Source organism: Parasteatoda tepidariorum, chromosome 4, assembly GCF_043381705.1.
Source record: "Parasteatoda tepidariorum isolate YZ-2023 chromosome 4, CAS_Ptep_4.0, whole genome shotgun sequence".
In the NCBI taxonomy this organism is placed as follows: domain Eukaryota; kingdom Metazoa; phylum Arthropoda; class Arachnida; order Araneae; family Theridiidae; genus Parasteatoda; species Parasteatoda tepidariorum.
In genome coordinates this window covers 27,494,442-27,514,346 of record NC_092207.1, presented here as the reverse complement: position 1 = coordinate 27,514,346, position 19,905 = coordinate 27,494,442, and the positions used below count along the sequence as shown (strand labels likewise).

Genomic DNA, 19,905 nt, shown 5'->3' with positions numbered 1-19,905 from the left:
TCAAATAAGTTAAATTGATAGTCAAGTCAATACTTAACATGCGGCTCAGGGGATAGAGCGTTCGCCTTCCAATTAGGCGAACCGGGTTCGATTCCAGTCGATACGAATTCCGCATCCGGCTTGCACCGACCATAGTGCTGACGTGAAATATCCCCAGTGGTCATGGGTTAGAGTCCCCTTGCCTTCAGGCTAACCGTGAGAGGTTCTCGTAGTCTTCCTTTCCATGTAATGCAAATGCGGGTTAGTTCCGCCAAAAAAGAAAATTTCTCGCAATACTTGATCCAGGAGTTTCCTTGTCTTCTGGGTTGGGTTCAAACTTACAAGGCTACGGAGTTGAACATTAGTAGTCGTAAACCTAAAATTGTGTCGGCTGTTCAACGACCGTTATAAAATAAAATAAAAAATACTTAACATGCGGTTCATCAGTGGTGCAAGTGGTGGTCATATTTTTTGAATACTTCGTCAGTACACACGGAGAATATTTTTCGAGAAATGTAAGCTATGAGTTCGTTTAAAGTTAGAAATATGAGTATAGCGTTTTTGTCATTGACGCACAAATGGATGATATGCATGATGGATAATATACATGAAAATGATAATTTTTACAAAATTAAAAAAGAGTTTTTTTAAAATTTTTATTTATTAATAAAATTTTTGTAATCGCTTGTTCTATAGTTTCAGCGAGATAACCTCTGCGACTTTCAACTGAACTTAACAAAACTGCATATGAGCATGTATATTGCAACTAATACAGTTTCCGTTTCATATAATTTTTTTTAAAATTACTTCAGTAGTTTTTGATTAATTAAAAATTAATTCTTTTTATAACCTAGGTATGCGATTAAATGCTTCAGAAGTCCGAAAACCATTAAATTAATAAGTGAGAATGAAATAATAAGTTTTTAAATTTTTTTTTATTTTGAAAATGTAAACAAATAGGTAACGGTTTTTCCTTTTTTTTTTCTTTTGTTTTTCAAACGAACTGGCACACAAGTCATTAAACACGCATTCCCTAAGTATTTAACATTTTAAACATATCTGATGCTTTTGGATAGAATAATAAAATACAAAAAAAAAAAGAAAAAAAAGAAATATAACGAAAATAGCTACAACACGTATATGAATTTTATCACGGAATCTGTCATAAAGAATAATTTAGCGTAAAATTCCAATATTAAAAAAAAATTGAAATAAAACATTTCAGTGCCCTAAATCGAAAGATATTCATGATTAACAACTATTAATAAGAGCTGCGTATTATAAAAGCGATAAATTCGGGCGATAATAAATCACCTGAAATCAAATCATCAATGTATCGCAGTTAATCATTAATTATATTTACAGTGATCTCGTGGAAGAGGAAAATGATTTTCAGCACGTACATATATCACTCATCAATTACTTGATTCTGTATATACAGTACTATTTCAAATAAATAAATATTAATAATAACGTAACATCAGTGATCTTAGATTTAGTAGATATTCATATCGGTTTTTTGGAATATATGGAGTCATTTCCGTATTTGATTTACTGTTTTCAAAATTATGCATTTGATTAGCTGGAATTTGGAAAAATATTTATATCTTATATATTTATAATATTAAAACTTCATACCGTTGGTGGAGGGCTGGTGTTATAACAGACCTAGCACATGCTGGAACTTCCAAAATAGCTAGGAAAAGGAACTATGCTCTCTGAAGCTTGCATAAAAGCTAAAGTAAACACGCTATACGAAATCGCTAATCCAACTGACAAGCAGATAAAATATTATAGTTAGCAATAGTTTCATAACGCATGCGTTACAAATCAACAAATAACAAGTATAAGAAAAGATTTCTTCTAACAAGTTATTGTTAAATTATTCATCTACGGCTGAACATTTTATAATAAGTATGTAGTAAAATAAGTATAATACATACATACTAGAATAATAAGTATAAAATTGTTAAATCAGTAATATATTGATGAAAACAATTAGTAATATGTTGTAAAAATGGTTGCAACAGAATAATTTAATTTTTTAAGCAAATGAATTACATTCTTATACATACTTTATTGTACAAAAATTACGGCTTTTTATCTTACTTTTTTCGAATTTAACAAATAAATATATTTTAAAAGATTTCAATATGTTTATATCAAATATTCAGCCATGTTTGCTGCATTAAATATATCATTGTTCCTTTTTCGAATAATAAATAAATGAAATGATTATAAGTTCGATTAACTTTTATGCATAAAAATTATTTTATTTTGGTTATAGCAAATCTATTTATTTAGCTGTAAGAAAACTTAATAATTTAAAGATTAGCTATATAATTGTTTGTTGATACTGTATTAGACAAATCATACTTATTTCTTAGTTGCCACACTTTTCTATGAATTTTTTTCTTAGTGAAAAAATTTTACGACATTAAGTATAAGCATAAATTTCTTAAATTTTATCAGCACTTAAAACCATGTCAAATGACGGGATATTTTTTTTTTATGTCGTTTTTATGAATTAAGAATTTATGATGATCAATAACACTTTTAAATCAAATTTATTAAATAAAGAATAGTAAAAATAATTGCTTATTTATGATTCGGTCAAACTAGGAATTTCATTCGGTGAAATCGGAATTTTCCCCACATCAAAAATCGAAGCTTGCGGCGCCCCTGCCTGATCCAATAACTTAGGTAGATACCTTTAAAATCCCCATGTCTGCGAAAATTTGAAATTAATTTCAAGAAAGAAATGCATTTTTTTCTGTTTAATTAGATTCTCCTGAACAATTTTGTATTAGGAATGAAAAAATGAGATTTTTTTAATAAATAATTTAATAACTGTTAACAATATGAATGAGTAATATTGTTTCCGATGAATAGTTAATTGGGGAGCAATTTTTTTCTAGAAATAACATAATGTATAGAAAATTCAAATATTCTAAATATTAAAATAATGATAAAGTTAAAATAATAAAATAGGGATTAAAATTTCCAACGTTTAAAATCAGAAATTTGTCGCATAAAAAGTGTATGCGTTTCGATTCAGCGAGAAACTCCTTCATCGGTGCAATAAAAATTTTAAAATATTTTAAAACTAAATTAACAGAAAATATGCCAAATAAAGGAGAGCATTGTGATTCAAAGTTTTAAAACAAACGTCATGTAATAGCATACGCAATGTAACGATCCAACTTTCCTTATGATTTGGGCGGCTATCTGCTGATAAGTTCAGAAAATCTGTGATAAGTTCCGATTAAGTTCACTTCCCACCAACTTATAAATGTCAATTGGAAGCTGCTTATCCCCTATGATTTTTGCGGCTACCTCCTGATAAGTTCAGAAAATCAGTGATAAGTTCAGATTAAGTACACTTCCCACCAACTTATAAATGTCAGTTGTTCTTCCCGTAGGATTTGTGCGGCTGTCTGCTGATAAGTTCAGAAAATCAGTGATAAGTTCAGATTAAGCACACTTCCCACCAACTTATAAAGGTCAATTGGAAGCTGTTTCCCCCTATCATTTGTGCGGCTATCTGCTGATAAGTTCAGATTAAATACATTTCCCACCAGCTAATAAAAGTCAGTTGGAAGCTGTTTTTCCCCTATGATTTGTGCGGCTATCTGCTGATAAGTTCAGAAAATCAGTGACAAGTTCAGATTAAATAGATTTCCCACCAGCTTATAAATGTCTGTTGGAAGCTGTTTTTCCCCTATGATTTGTGCGGCTATCTGCTGATAAGTTCAGAAAATCAGTGACAAGTTCAGATTAAATAGATTTCCCACCAGCTTATAAATGTCAGTTGGAAGCTGTTTTTCCCCTATGATTTGTGCGACTATCTGCTGATAAGTTCAAAAAATCAGTGATAAGTCACACTTCTCACCAATTTATAAAAGTCAATTGGAAGCTGTTTTTCCCCCTATGATTTGTGCGGCTATCTGCTGATAAGTTCAGAAAAAAATACCAATAAAGGGCTCTGTTTACTTGAAATTGGGTAACAATAAAGGTTAACGTGGGGTCAAGAAGAGGGCTTAATACTGTTAAGCTATTTACTTTTACGCGTAATGCGTTTGTTCATTACTCATCGAGTGAATTTGTAAAACACAGAATTTATAATTTCGATAATTTAATAGCACAGAAGTTTAAGTTTAGGGTCAATTCTTGACATAAGATAAGATTTTGAAAATCCCACCCACCTTCTCACCCAAAAAAAGGGAAAAAATCAAATTAATTTTAGGTAATAGGATAAACGGATTGTTCTTTATAAATAAATCTCAATTCCAAAAATGTTTTTTTTTTTTACATATTATTGCTAGAAAAAAATAGCCCTATATAGAGTTAACTTAAAACCTTTAGTCTCCTATAAATATTCACCTCATATTTCAAAGGAAGAACGGTTCAATTCCGTGGGAAATGTAATAATTTAGATGACGACCTTTACCTTGTTTTGCCATTTTAGGTTTGTGGTTATGATGGATTGTTTTGTCTAACCGAAATTTCCGAACGGATGTGATTAAAAATATTTCATGCATGATGAACAAACTTAAGGGTTCTTATTTAATTTGTAATGAAAAGGAAAACGCATAAAATTAAAATCGTTAAATATTAAATTATCAGAAATTTAATTTTTGAAAAAAAAAAGAAAGCCGAAATTTCCAATTTTATTTGTTTTTTTAACAGATCAGTGGCGGTTAGTCATCAAGTTCAGAGAGGTCTAGTTTTAAATTACATTTGAAAAAAAGAATGGAAATTTTTTTTCTTCTTTCTTTTATTGGTTTATCAATTTTTGAAGGTGCTTTTCAGATTTTAAGAAAATGATTTTTTATTAAAGTTGGGTTTTCGAATTTACAGCGAATGTTTTTCTGAGAATGAATATGCCTCTTTTAATGGATTGTCATTCAAATAATAAGACCCCTCTAAAACAAAAAATGATTTTACATAGTCACATGATTCCTACAAATTAGACTCCTATAGTTTACAAATTTGACAAGCTACAAATACAGCTACAAGCTACAAATTTGACTCCTATAGTTTAGTCAGAAGAAAGTAACTCTGTCCAGATTATGTTAATTTTTTTACTGTTTTATATGGTATAGACAAATGACTTTACATAGTCAAAATGATTTTACATAGTCAATCTACCGAATGGATAATACAAATTTTAAAAATACTTTTACTTAATTATAAAATTTACTTAACGATAAAATTTACTTCATTATAAAATTAACTTATTTTAAAAAAATGGCAATAAGGAAAACAATTTATAATATTTATTGTGGTTTTTTGTTAATAAAATATTCATAATCATCGCTATGCAATAGTATTTTAATAAAACGTTACAGATAATAGCCTCTAATTAAGCCTTCATAACAACATGCTGTAATATTTTACAGAAAAATGTCTGGAAATTCGATATTTATGTGAATTTCACAGCGATGGTTCCTTAATCGATATATAAATATGTTGTGATACTTTTTTTTCGAGTTATAACTGTTTAAATAATTTCCTCAATCTGGAAAAGTGCAAATAGTGAGTCACAACAATCGAATGACCTTGATGAGATTTTCTAGGTTAAGGAAAATAAGAACAGTCAAGAACTGAACAAATAAAGAATTAATTAATTCCGTTGGCAAATATATTTTTTTTAATTTCAGGTTAATTTTAAACAATAATGAGTATCCTTTTTATGTGCCTAATTTTTATTAATTTGCGGACCGTGGTGTAATAGGAGTTAAAAAACAGCAGTTTTGAAATGAGTTTAAGAAGTGGCAGACTAACTCTGTAAAAAAATTGGTGGTAATATTTGCCACCGTTTTTAGTGTCGAGGTAAACTAAATACATTTTTTAGTATAGAACTGTAGCTATAGTGCAAAAAGTTATATAAAATTGACAAACTAACAATCGTTTGAAAGAATTAGTGTAAATTACTAAAAAAATATTCTTGTGAGTTAAAAAACAGCAGTTTTAAAATGAGTTTAAGAAGTGGCAGACTAACACTGTAAAAAAATACACTGTAAAAAAATTGGTGGTAATAGTTGCCACCATTTTTGGTGTCGACGTAAACTAAATACATTTTTTAGTATAGAACTGTAGTTATAGTGCAAAAAGTTATATAAAATTGACAAACTTACTATCGTTTGAAAGAATTAGTGTAAATTACTAAAAAATATTCTTTTTTTTTAACAAAATGTTTTTTAATGGAGTCATAAATTGATTCTAATGTGCATGAAAGTATGCGCTGTTAGTAAAGAAACAAACGAAAAAAAAAAGTGAAAAAGTAAATAAAATATGTTACTTGCTCTGTAAAAAATTTTACCTCACCACCGAAAACAATAACAAGTTGTATGAAAAGTTTATTTCGTAAAAAAATGCACCAAAATTTTTTAGCATAAACATTTTAATCGTGTGTATTAAAAAGACTTATTTTTCAAATTATATTTAACAAAACAACTGGTTTGTTAAAAACTTCCTTCTATTCTAATGCCGAAAAATAGTTTTTTTTTTTTTAAATATGTAGATGGTACGATGTTAAAATAATAATTGGTTCACCATTTAATCAATTTCAAATCATTTGCTAATTAATTTCATATCATTCTCATCTTTTTTTCTGTCACCCACTAAAATAATTTTGTAATTTATGCGTTTTAAATCTGATTGCAAATCGACCCTGGTTTTGAATTCGGATGCACTTGCACAATTTTGCCTCAAAATTAATTTTTTTCATTTAGAAAAGACGTAATTGAAATTTTTTTTTTCCTTCCAGATTGCAACCACGTTTTTTAGTTGATAAATATTCTCACGATATAATGCATTTTAGATTCACCACATTTTAAATACATAGTTAGTTAAAATGTGGCATTTAAACATTAGTTTTTTCATTTTAAATTTTACATAATAAATCACAGCATTGGATATGTCATGGTTTGTATAAGTGCCGTTTGTTTTCCGGTAATCTTATTATTATTCATTTGTTGGTTTGTATGTTCGTTGATTATTTGATTCGTCGATTCGTTTTTTTTAAAAACTAAACGTTTTAAACGCGCTCTCAAAGCGCTAGTTCAATCTATAACCGCAGTTCAATCCACTTTCAATTTTTGAGCGCGTAAATTTAGACAACAATTCTTAAGAAATTGAATTTTTTTAAATGCAACATTATTTTTTTTTTTAGGAAGACAAAATAATAAAATTTTTCTTTCTTTTAAATTAATTACCCTAATCATTTCTCCGAAGAAAAAAAACTGAACATTTATTTTCGTAGAATATTGACTTTTATTAGCAAAAAATGATTGAAACCTCATAACTTAAATGAAAAACTACTCAATTAAAAAGACTTAAAAAAAATAAGACGAAAAATTTTTTTTAAAAATTTTCTTAGATGGTTTCGGTTCTTTTGAAACTCATTTACCCAAATTTAGATCTGGTTGTGATATGTTAATCATTTCCCCTTCTCTTGTAGAAAACAAATAGCAAAAGTTTTTAGTTAGTAATTACAGAAATTTTTTCTCAAAAATATATCATAATTTTGGCAAAAAAATAACTTGCCTCTGCCATCCTGGTTATAATATGGCTCCCTAATCCCTCGCACGAATTCCATGTTCCAGTTCATTCTAAGAAGAAGTTAAAACTAAAACTGTAATCAATCTGAAACAAAAATTACGAGGAGATAGGAAAAGCAAAAATTATCGCAAATCTTCAAGTCATGTTCAATACCTGTGAATTACAACTGACGCCTAGAGTATTATCGATAAACTGATAACAAAGATATTCATTGAGAACAAAGTTAATGAAAATACTTCCCTTACATATAGAACTATTGACAAAAAGATAAGGTTTTCAAAATTATTTTGATTATCTTTTTAAGGTTGATTTGACAGAAAATAGCACAGCTAGCTTTTAATTTTTCTTACAGCTTTATTAATTTCATCTATATTTATCTGAAATCGATGGCAAATAGGTGAGAATTGTGAAAAGCCTACTGAACAACATTAAAACCTGCTTCCCTCAGCGTCAGTGCAATTTTCTTATAGTATGTAACTATAAAACTGATTACAATTTCACTTTTGGTCGATATTTAAACTGGATGATTTCGATTGAAATCAAAATTGGAATTAATAACTGGGCACTTGAAACTCGATAAGTGAAGTGAAATGACCATGTGATTTAAATCAGATTTAATTGGATACCCGTTAGTGACGTCATGCGTGTGTGTCGTACCTGATTGGCTACTGAATCGACAAATGCCACACTTTCCCACAACGACGTACGTCACTTGCAGGTATTTCCTAGTGTTTTGGGGAGAAAATATTTGATTTCTAAATTTTCGTAGGTGTTTTATGTAACACTCAAGCTACACATTAATAGATAAGCGATACGCGTTCGTAAGTTAAGTGTTGTTAAGCGTTCACCAGCATCCTACATGAGCAAAAAAGACTTCATTAAGCATATCAAAGGATTTGATGTTTATTAATTCAAACGTTAATTTGCTTTAGGTAAACAATTAAAGCAGACTAATTAAAATACAGTAGGTAATTAACAGCAGGTGTTAGTAAGAAGGCTTAATTTGATTGTTTAGATGAATTCAATTTATAAAGCCTTTACTCAAAATTGATTCAAACAATCAGTTATTATAAAGGCACAGTAAATTATTTAAGCACAGAATTACCAGAAATCAAGAGGTATTTACTTTTTGCCACAATAATACAATTTTGCTGCAGACTCTTATGCATGCTTTTACACTAAAGGTAATTTTAAAATTTTGCACAACTCACAAACTATTCCTGTACAGCAATTTATTACAAAAAATTATTGCGTTCTGATTTATCACAAAATAATATTCTGAGCTTAGAAATTGAACCCGATCCTTCTAATAAACGATTTCATTATAAAAATGACGCATTTTTAAGTTCCATTTATAGTTTTTATGCTAAAAATAATTTTTAAATTTTGTACAACTCGCTATTTTATATAAAGCGATTTGTTAACAAGAAGGAGTGCACGATTCTCTTAATAACCGATTATAAAAATGGCGCTTTCATTTTAAAATCGTTTTCTCTCTTTCGATTGTAAACTTTTGCATCTGCATAAAATATCGAATGCGTATCACTTTCAGATAAATAAGTTTGTTATTTGTAGAAAAAAAATTAAATCCTCTGTGGAACATTTTCATCATAGAACATGTGTCTGTAGATTTTGCTGATACATTAACATTGGAGAATAGCATCTCCAGTGAAAAACAACCTTGATTAGATTTTAGTCAATATATTTCTTACTATAACGTGATTCACATAACCGTCTTTGAGGAATGGGTGCTTTCTAAAAGAGAGATAAAGTTAATCTGGCGGGCTCTCTTCTGTTATCGCAATTTCGTGTTTTTCATTTCGTCATATAAAAGTCTCTATCATTAATTCAGCGTTTTATATGCGGTGACATACTGTTCTAGGGATTCTTTGCTTTGGTGCCTCACAGGCGACGGATGATTTGCTATTCCTGTGTTACAACACATGATGGGGATGTTTTACATCTATTTTCCGAAGCAGTTAAGTTAAATTCACGTTCTCTGGGCGCCAATATGGCGTTCGTTTTGTTGACATTACCTCTGCTACGTGATTTGAGAGGAATGTGACCTCGATTGAAAGTCTTTTTCTTGAGAAACAACGCCGTTTAGGATTTAAAATTATCCCCCCAACAAACGCTGCTCAAATAAAATTTCACGTGTTTCCAATTCTTAGAAATTTTTAGAGTCAAAATGGCAAACGGGAATGACTGTTTGTTACGATCCGAAAACATAAAAATGGCGAATTTAGCAATGGGAATTTGGTAATTTATTTAATTTTTTCTTGTTTAATAAGAATTTTTTTAAAGGCAATGTTTGTATGAAATTTATTAACTTTGATTTTATTTTATTCATTTATTTATTTATCTTTTGTTTTTTGCGATATTTCTTCTAGGATTTAAAAAAATGTCAGATCTATGCGAATTATAATTGAACATATCTTAATTCCAAACAGTCAAATACATAAAATTTAGAATTTCTCCGTAATGCGGAAATAATATTAGAATAAGAAATTCATACATTAATCTGAATAGCGAAGAATAATGGCATCTATGCAGAGTTAAACAATAAAGATAAAACAAATGACGTTAAAATGTTTCTAAATAGCTTTTTTTTTTTTTTTTTTTTTTTTTTTCTTTTTCTTTACGAAATTTAACCTTGAAATATCGATTTTTTTTCCTTTTTCAAAATTTATTATTTATTTATTATACATATTTTTTTTTTTTTTTTTACAGAAATATTTCTAAGGATTTCGATGATTGATAAAATACTAAAATTAGTGATCCATTCATATTTTATTTTATTCGAAATTCGCATTTTATTTTACTCTATATGTATTTTATTCGAGAGAAAATTTGAGAAAACAATAGAAAACAAATTTTATTATCAAAATTAATTCCTACCTCTATTTATAGTATCTATTGCAGAAGAGGGGGGGGGGGGAGTAATATAAAAATTTTCTGTATAGAGACAGTTTCGAATTTGGGGAAAAGGGTTTATTATCTATACGGAACATCCCGTTTTATTCAGAATTTACTTATATTTACTTATTTCCAGATCTTCGTGCATGAATTTATTTTAAAATATAAAACAGTAAATAAAATTGTTAATAAGGTGGAGGCAGAATTTATCGAAGGATATCTTAGAAGCTGATTCTACAAACTTGCACATATAACTTAAGTTTATATTTTACTTTATTAACCACATCAAGGAATTTTATTTTTTAACCATTTAGCAATCCTTGAACTAAATTTCGTTATGTTAGATAGTAATTTTGTCACGAAACCACAAGTTTTTTTTTGACGAAACGGGAGTTCTCAAATATTTGATTTAGCTGCTTACTCACTTGTGTATCCACTGAATTGTGAGAGAAACTCCAACATTTTTATTTGAATTTAAGGCAGATAATTTACCGAAATGAAATGGCGGGAAGGACTGTTTATTAAAGCTCTGTCTTGCCAATCGAAATAACGAATCGAGTAATATTGTATTTATGTAACTATTGTGAGTTCGCAACAGTTGTTCTTGACTGTTGGGCCACGTTTTGCCTATCTTTATTAAGCGCCATATATCTTTGCTGATTCTGAAAATGGCGCAAAATGTCAATATAATAAAAAGTCATAGTTTTGTAAAATGAAAAGTGTTTCTTATATATAATTTTTAAAAATTAAAAAGTTATTCAGCTGCGTTATCTGAACTCATAAAAATTTGAAAAAATTTCACCAAATTAGCGATTTTTAACAAAGTTTCATATCTCTTAAAATATTTGTCCATTCTAAAACTCAGACAATTCGTTTCGGCAAGATTGTATACATAATTTAAAATGATAGTTCTGCTTAAGGTTGTTTTTCGAAGGCTTCGTCGTCATGAAATGACTTTTTTTTCGCGAATAATATGCTATTTATGTTTATTCTGAAATTGGCGCGAAACGTCAATATGTAGAGCTAGCATATATCTTTGCTAATTCTGAAAATGGCGCAAAATGTCAATATAATGAAACATAAAAATTTGCAAAAATTTCACCAAATTAGCGATTTTTAACAAAGTTACATATCTCTTAAAGTATTTGTTCATTCTAAAACTCAGACAATTCGTTTCGGGAAGATTGTATACATAATTTAAAATTATAGCTCTGCTTAAGGTTGTTTTTCGAAGGCTTCGTCGTCATATGAAATGACTTTTTTTTCGCGAATAATATGCTATTTATGTTTATTTTGAAATTGGCGCGAAACGTCAATATGGAGAACTATTATATATCTTTGCTAATTCTGAAAATGGCGCAAAATGTCAATATAATGAATAGCCATAGTTTTGTAAAAATGAAACGTGTTTGTGATATAATTTTTTAGAATTTAAAAAGTTATTCCGCTGCGTTATTTGAGCTCATAAGAATTCGCCTGAAAATGGCGCAAAACATTAATATGGAGAAAATCCACAGTTTTGCAGTAATGTTTAGAAGGAGAGAAATCGGAAGGATTGTGATAAAATGATAACAATGTATATGCAAATATATAATGTCTCTTTTATCCTAGAATAGCATGTAGGCCAGCATTCTTAGATAAACATTATTTTAAGAAAAGTTAATACTATTTTTTAAAAAACTAATGTAGCTTTGAAAATCATGGATTATGGGATTTTTCTGTTTAATTTAATTTCAAATTTAAGAAGAGCAAATATTTGTAGTAGAAAAAAAATCATGCTTGATGGGAGAAAACTAGAATTGCCATGTTGTTGTTGTCATTTGACAAGTACAGAAAAGTTAAAGTGCATGTCAAATGGGACCGAAGGTATGGAGCACAGCACTGGCCGCATCTCCGACTTTTTCGGTATAAAGGGTGTCATGGCAGCAGTTGAAGTCGATGTTGAAGAGGGTCGAGGCAACAGAGATACAGTTGAAGAGATGCCTTGGATCCAGCTGAGTACCCGAGAATTGCTATAAAATGCACATATAGATGTAAAAATTACTCTTTTTTCCCTAAAAGGACATGTCAGCTAGCATTCTTAGGTAACTAACATTATTTTAAGAAAAGTTATCGCCTTTCATTAAAAAGCAATACCGCTTTTAAAATCTTGGATTATGGGATTCTTCAGTTTAGTTTAATTCCAAATTTAAGAAGAGCAAATAATTCTAGAATAAAAATTATGATGTTTTAAGAGATAGCTAGAATTGCGGTATCGTAAAAAATAAAAAAAAGAAGGAAAAAAACTCTTTTCCGCTAGAATGACATATCGGCTAGCATTGTTAGATAACTAACATTATTTTAATAAAAATTATTACCTTTTACCATTTTTAAAATCATAAGCTATATAGGATTCTTTTGTTTATTAAATTTGAAATTAAAGAACAGAAAATAATTCCAGAAGTTAAAAGATGATGTTTAGAAGAAGCTAGATCGGAAGGATTGCGATAAAATGATAACTATGTATATACGAATATATTACATTGTCTTTTGCCTTAAAATGGCATATCAGCCGGCATTGTTAGATAACTAACATTATTAAAAGAGAAGTTATTACATAACATTAAAAAGCAAGGACGCCTTAAAAATCATGACCAGTTGCTACCAAGAGTGCAAGATAAAGAAAAACATCATAAATTCTTATAACAACTTTATGTGAACATGAATGAAACGAGAAGTTCATAAATTTGAAGAAGGAAGTGGAATTTATGTGAAATAGATAGACAATAAATAAATATGGTAGACAACCCTGAATTAACTATCACGTGATCATATCTTCTATAAACTAAACTAAAATGTAGTTTATTTTATCAATTATGTGATTATATTTTCAAACAATTTAGATTGCTTAATAATAAAACATGCAATACGTAAAATAAAGAATGAATGCATTTATAACTTTTGATCAAATGATTGGATTTACACGAACTAGATGCTATCTTAATGATTCAAGAGTATTACCTTAAATATGCTAAAATATTTGAGCAGATAACAAGTTAAGCTTAACAAACAAGAAAAACAAATGCACTAAACGAAACATCGCATTTTGCTTTTTGACGAATTCACTCTTATAATTTATTCTAATAATAATAATAATAATTATTTTTAAACATCAATTCGCAATAAATTGTTGAGTAAAAGATCGGGATCTTTTTTTTGGGTATTTTTTACCTTAACGAAATAAATTTTGCACGTAGTTATAAAGCTTATTTAATAAAAGATTATTATACTTAAAATTATAATTCTTTATAATTATTTACCATTTATCTCAATAATGGTTGAATTATAAGGTATACTAATTTTTTACATCTTTATAAATATGTAATTTCAAATAACAAAATTAAGAATTTGGACAGAATCGGTAAAATAGTTATTGAAAAATGAATTTTTAATTAAGATTAACATTGAAATACCCAATCTTCTTCCCGATCTCCTATTGGGGTCATATTTCCCAGATTGCAGCCACTCCTCATGTTTTGAGGATGAATAATCCAAATCTGTCGGGAAAAAAAGACATGTTTATCCAGAGAAAGTGCGTTTTGAGTCCGATTTAACTTAAAATATTATTTACGCTGATTAATTTACCATATTTAAGGTGGGGCCCTCGAAGGGTAGCTTTCCCTTAAGGTAAGGCTTTTCGTTTGGCATTATGTGCATGGCGTCGTTTGTAGGTGTGGGTGGTTATATATCCGCGTCAACAACTGAAAATCCCATGCAGTTTCCCTTAATATTTCAGACAACTGAATTTTTTTATAAATCTTTATTGATTTAAATTCATAAAAGTTAAAAACGAGAAAAAAATAATATATTTTTTTTTTGCAAATATTTAGCAGACATAAATTCGCTATCTTCTTATGTGTGAAATTCAGAGAGCCCATCGTCCCCATCTAAGATTATGTCTCTTCGACACCTATGATTATGCGTTTGTTAAGTTTTTGAACGTTTCCTATGTGTGTGGGGGGAATATAATGACAGATATAAACAAGGCTTTTTGAGGTAAAACCATTTTTAGAGAGAATTTTTTTTTTTGGAAAGAATTCCTAATAACAACAAAAAATTTCAATTCTAAAACTTGTAAATGTGCAAACATTTTATTATTAATAATATTATTTTGAATTGTTCTTTTTCTTTCCTTTTTTTTTTATTTGAAGTTTTTTATCAATTTGATTTTTCTTCTTCAAAAAAATTAGTTTTAAATATTTAAACTTCGAAACTTTGGAGATTGAACTTTCATTTAGGAAGTTTCGGTTTAATCCTCTCATTCCTTGTCCAAAGTCAGTAAAAGGAAAAGTTCAAATAAAAGCAATAATCTACTGAAAAGAAGTTAGTCTAAATTTATTTAGAAGAGTAAATGACGAATAATTTTGCTTCAAAAAATACTTTTGATGCAACAAATATGATGAACTACCTGACGATATATTTTTATTTACACAGTTATTATCATCCTCTGTCTTCTCGATTATGATCTTTTTTGCAAATGATCTTAAGGACAGAACTTCTGATAATAGATGGCAGCACTAAAATAAAGATCTTCACCCCACTTTGAAAAGGTATGCCAGTTTGAAACAAACAAAAAGTCCCTTCTTTATGATGCTGCCATCTAGTGACAATTATGAAACCTAAGAAATTTGTGATTTTTCTTTAAAAAGTATGGTATATAAAACTTACTTTTATTTTTTTGCAACAAACTAACTATTTAAATAGGGGAGGGCAGAAGGAAAGTGAAAAATAGAGGAATATTAAACAAAAATAATAAATAAGAAATCAGACATTTCTTACAAATTAGAAAGTGTAAAATAAAGTCTTGTAATAAAGCGCAGTAGCTCCCATAACTACTGAACTTGGTCGAAATAACTGTAACTGTAATTTCTTTCAAAGTCTTGTAAGTGCACGCGAAATTTAAGATTTTTTATTTTATTTTAACCTGATTTGTTTTTGTATAAAAATAAATTACTTGTGATCCGTTGCTCTTATTATGAAAGTAACTACCTTATTTTTTAACGAAACAAAAAGTGGAATATACGAAATAAAATTTTATATTTATTAAAACTGGATTCCTACATTAAAAAGCAAATAAATAAAATAAAATATGAAGCCAAAATAATATATTATTGGGGCGTTTAACTGAAGTAAGTAATTATTAAATTTCATTAAATTTATATTTATCAAATTATTTTTCATTTTATTAAAAAAAATAAGCAGCAGTTGCTAATGCAAAGTAAAAATACTAAAAAAGTACGAAATAATATAGATCTGGAAATGTTTAAACTAAAAAAATTTATAATATTTTTTTATAAAAATTAAATTATTCCTTTATATATATATATAACTAGATAAATTTATTATAAAAAAAATATAAATAAATGAATAGATTTAAAATAATTGTTTAATGCTAGAATTGTGAGTTTAAATATACTTTACACGATAAGAGTGAAATAAATGTTCCCGTTTCACCGTTAGGGTTCGTGACCTCTAGGTTAGCGGGCTCGATTTAATTAACCTTAAATTCCTTTTACTGTCTGAAAAAAAGCAAAACTTTATTTGGTATTTTTAGAAAATGATCACTATTCGTAATATACATCTTAGAATATTCAGCTAAAGTAATGTCTACTTATTTTCCACGAAACTAATCAAGTGCGAGTATATGATTGCCTTGTAAAAAATAGGAAAATTCTGGGAAAGCCTGCTCTTATTCCAGCGCCAAGACCGAAGTGTAATGATGGCGCATCACTTTTTGGAACTATTTTGGGTGTGAGTGTATAATAAGTCTCTGATAATATAAATATGTATACCCGGTAGCAGAATTTACGGAGCGAATTTGCAGCACTATCTTACTAAATTTGAAATTTTCTGTGATCTCTACGCAGTCAGACAAAGATTATTATGTAGCAAAATTTTCAAATTGGGCGATCAATTTCAAGCCGCGATGGCTCAGGGGATAAAGCGTTCGCCTTTCAATGAGGTGAACCGGGGTTCGATTCTTTAAATCCGAGCAAAACTTTATATAGTATTTTTAGAAAATGATCACTATTCGTAATATACATCTTAGAATATTCAGCTAAAGTATTGTTTACTTATTTTCCACGAAACTAATCAAGTGCGAGTATATGATTGCCTTGTAAAAAACAGGAAAATTCTGGGAAAACCTGCTCTTATTCTAGCGCCAAGACCGAAGTGTAATAATGGCGCATCACTTTTTGGAACTATTTTGGGTGTGAGTGTATAATAAGTCTCTGATAATATAAATATGTATACCCGGTAGCAGAATTTACGGAGCGAATTTGCAGCACTATCTTACTAAATTTGAAATTTTCTACGATCTCTACGCAGTCAGACAAACATTGGCGATCGAAATGGGCTGCAGGTGGCGTCGAGCAGAACGCTCTACCTATGGCAACACTTCACATGCTTTCCCCATTAGCGGGTGGAAAGTCATAGAGGAAGGAAGTACGTTAGTTTCTCTCTTGATTTTCATATAGATTAAAATCTTTTAAGTTGGAAAACTATATGGAACTGAAAACTGCATTAAACATAGTTCTAAAGAAAAGTATCACGGAAATTTTAAAAAATATTTTTATTGAATAAAAAGGAAAAATATTAAGAAAAGGGGAAATATCGTAGTACATTCCTATACAACTGAAAAGAGCAGGAGAGGGAAGGGAGAAGGGCTAAAGGCATGAAACCGGTCTCTCCCCAGATGGCGTATTCGAGTGTTGCGATCGCGAATTATTATGATGTAGCAAAATTTTCAAATTGGGCGACCAATTTCAAGCCGCGATGGCTCAGGGGATAAAGCGTTCGCCTTCCAATGAGGTGAACCGGGGTTCGAACCTGGCGATGGCTGGTCGATACGAATTCCGGATCCGGCTTGCATCGACCACAGTGATAACGTGAAATATCCTCAATGGTAGACGGATCATGGGTTAGAGTTCCCTTGCCGTCAGGCTAACCGTGGGTGGTTCTCGTGGTGTTCCTCTCCATGTAACGCAAATACGGGTTAGTTCCATCTCAAAGTCCTCCACGAAAGCAAATTTCTCTCAATACTTGATCCATGAGTTCCCTTGTCTTCTGGATTGAGTTCAAAATTACAAGGCTACGGAGTGGAATGTTAGTAGTAGTAGACCCAAAAATTGGATTGGCTGTTCAACGCCGGTTATAAAAGAAAAATTGGACGACTTTGAAAATTATAATTAAGGACTTTTAAATTTAAGTTGAAATTCATACAATGATACTAAAAAATGGAGCCCTATACAGTTAAACCAGTAATCAAGTACAACAAAGGAAAAAAAAAACTTTATATTTTGTTCTTTGCGGTGTTCTCTCAGTTCCGCTTTTTATATTTTAGTACAGACAAGTTTGAGATGTTAAAAAGGGAATTTCAGCAATTTCCATCCATTTGTAGGTTTGCAATAATAACGATAATAATAATAAAAAAACTTGGATCTTGGATGGAAAATAATTAGCTGAATAACCATATGTAAGAAATAAAATTTCAAAGAAGTCGTAGTATATTTAACTTCTTATTTTTTAGTAACAAGAACTATTCCTCGCATCGCTGCAATTCTGGATTACGCAGTTTAGAATGGTGAAAAATTTGTATACAATGTTCAAAGCTGTTCGCTTTAAAAGCTTAAGAGACTTGCTGAAATGCGCAAAAAGTAAATTGAACTATGTGTTTTAAACTTTTGACCAATGTGACCAATGATGGCGCTCGACTCTGCCCGACAGGGGGTCAAGCCTTTCCTGACGGGGGGGGGGGAATCACACAAGTGAATTCAAAATATTTAAATAGAAACGTATTTTATACTTTTATCACATAATTTTTTTTCTTCAGAAATGCGTTTCTAAGAAGTAAAAATCAGTGATTTTGATACCATAATGTGCAGATTCATTTTAATGTAAATCTGAATCGCATTTTTTCCCCTCTGTTCTTCGTAATTTTGCTGTACGACAAATCTCAAAATTTGATTTTTTAAAATTTGATTCCTAGGAACTATTCGACCGATTTCGCTCAAATTTTGCATTTTGTCATTTAAAATTGCATTCTTTAAAATAATGTTAAATTTGGGAACCTTACAATTCAAAAGTTTTTCGACTATTAAATTAAATAATAAAGAATAATATATATTTACTAAAAAATACATTTTGCATGAAATTATCTTCGAAAAAACGAATTTTATAATAGTATGTGAAAATTTTTTCAATTCGTTTAAAAAGTTTCTAAAGTATTGTGAAATATGCAAAAAGTAAAATTAACAAAAGGGGTGCAAACTTTGGACTGCGCTCCTGACCAAACTATTGAAACCATATTTCCCTGATTGCGGCTACCCGTATATTTTGGGGATCAGAAATCTGAAGTCGTCGAAAAAAAAAGGTATGTTTAATCAGAGAAAGTACTTTTCCTAAAGTTGTTTTCTTAGTCTAATTTCCTAACTTTAAATATCATTCGCATAAGTAAATTAGCATATTTGAGGCCATACCCTCAAACCATTAAGATTGAGTCCTAGAATGTTAAGATCCGATCATTAGATCAAAAGTTATTAAGTTTAATCAGTTTATTTTTTTGAACACTGTACATCCATTGCTGATAATAGCAAAAGATTCTTTCGTTTCTAAATAGGAAGATAATTTAGCTGGTGGTTATCCTCATATATTCGCTTTAATAATTTAAAAGATTAAGATTATAGGAAGAAAATAAGGTGAAATGATGTTCATTTTCTGTATTATCAGACATAAATAAAAGCGTTTTTCATTTTCGTCCTCTTTCGCATAACTTTGTTCATTTCAATAACTGAAAAAGGCATTTTCCCGAAAAGAATTTTCGTCACTATAGCGGAAAGCTAATAATTTTTAATTCGTTATAATGAAAGAATTTATGTCTTAAATATTAAAGTTTTCAAGGTATCGTAATATCGGCCTTCTTGCAATATGCCTCTCGATATATCAATCCATTACTGTATTTAAAAATCGTAAAACAACGAAATGTAATTTTAATGTAAAGAAAAAATATTAGCGCTTATGGGAAACGTATTAAAATTATACTAAACTAATTGTATAAATTGCAAAAATTTCCATGAAAAAAATTGCAATCTTTAATTGTATTGTTTGTATTTTCTTTATTTTTTCTTTTATCAGGGTATTTTTATTTTAATGCGTTTTTAAGTTCAAAAACATATGAAGTAGAATAAGTATTAATCGTTAGTTTTCTATTGAAATAGAAAGGGAAGGCCCATAAACCTTGCAATGTACAGTTCGTCGAAAAAAAAAAAAAAACTGACCCCCCTAAGTAGTTTTTGATCTAATGATCGGATCTTCAAGTTCTAGGTATAATTCTTAATGGTTCAAGATGGTGACTTCAAATATGCTAATTAATTAGAGTAGACGATATTTTAAGCTACGAAATCA

General features: G+C 29.4%; 1 protein-coding gene across 1 annotated transcript in view; it reads right to left on the bottom strand.

Moving 5' to 3' along the window:
* LOC107453548 (Daughters against dpp) overlaps positions 1-7,666 on the bottom strand; it is a 58,871-nt gene extending 51,205 nt beyond the window's left edge. Inside the window, exon 1 of the mRNA XM_071179577.1 lies at positions 7,531-7,666. Coding sequence (XP_071035678.1) covers positions 7,531-7,594 — 64 coding nt within the window. The 5' untranslated portion in view covers positions 7,595-7,666. The remainder of the gene's footprint in view (positions 1-7,530) is intronic.
* Between the last annotated feature and the right edge of the window lie 12,239 nt (positions 7,667-19,905).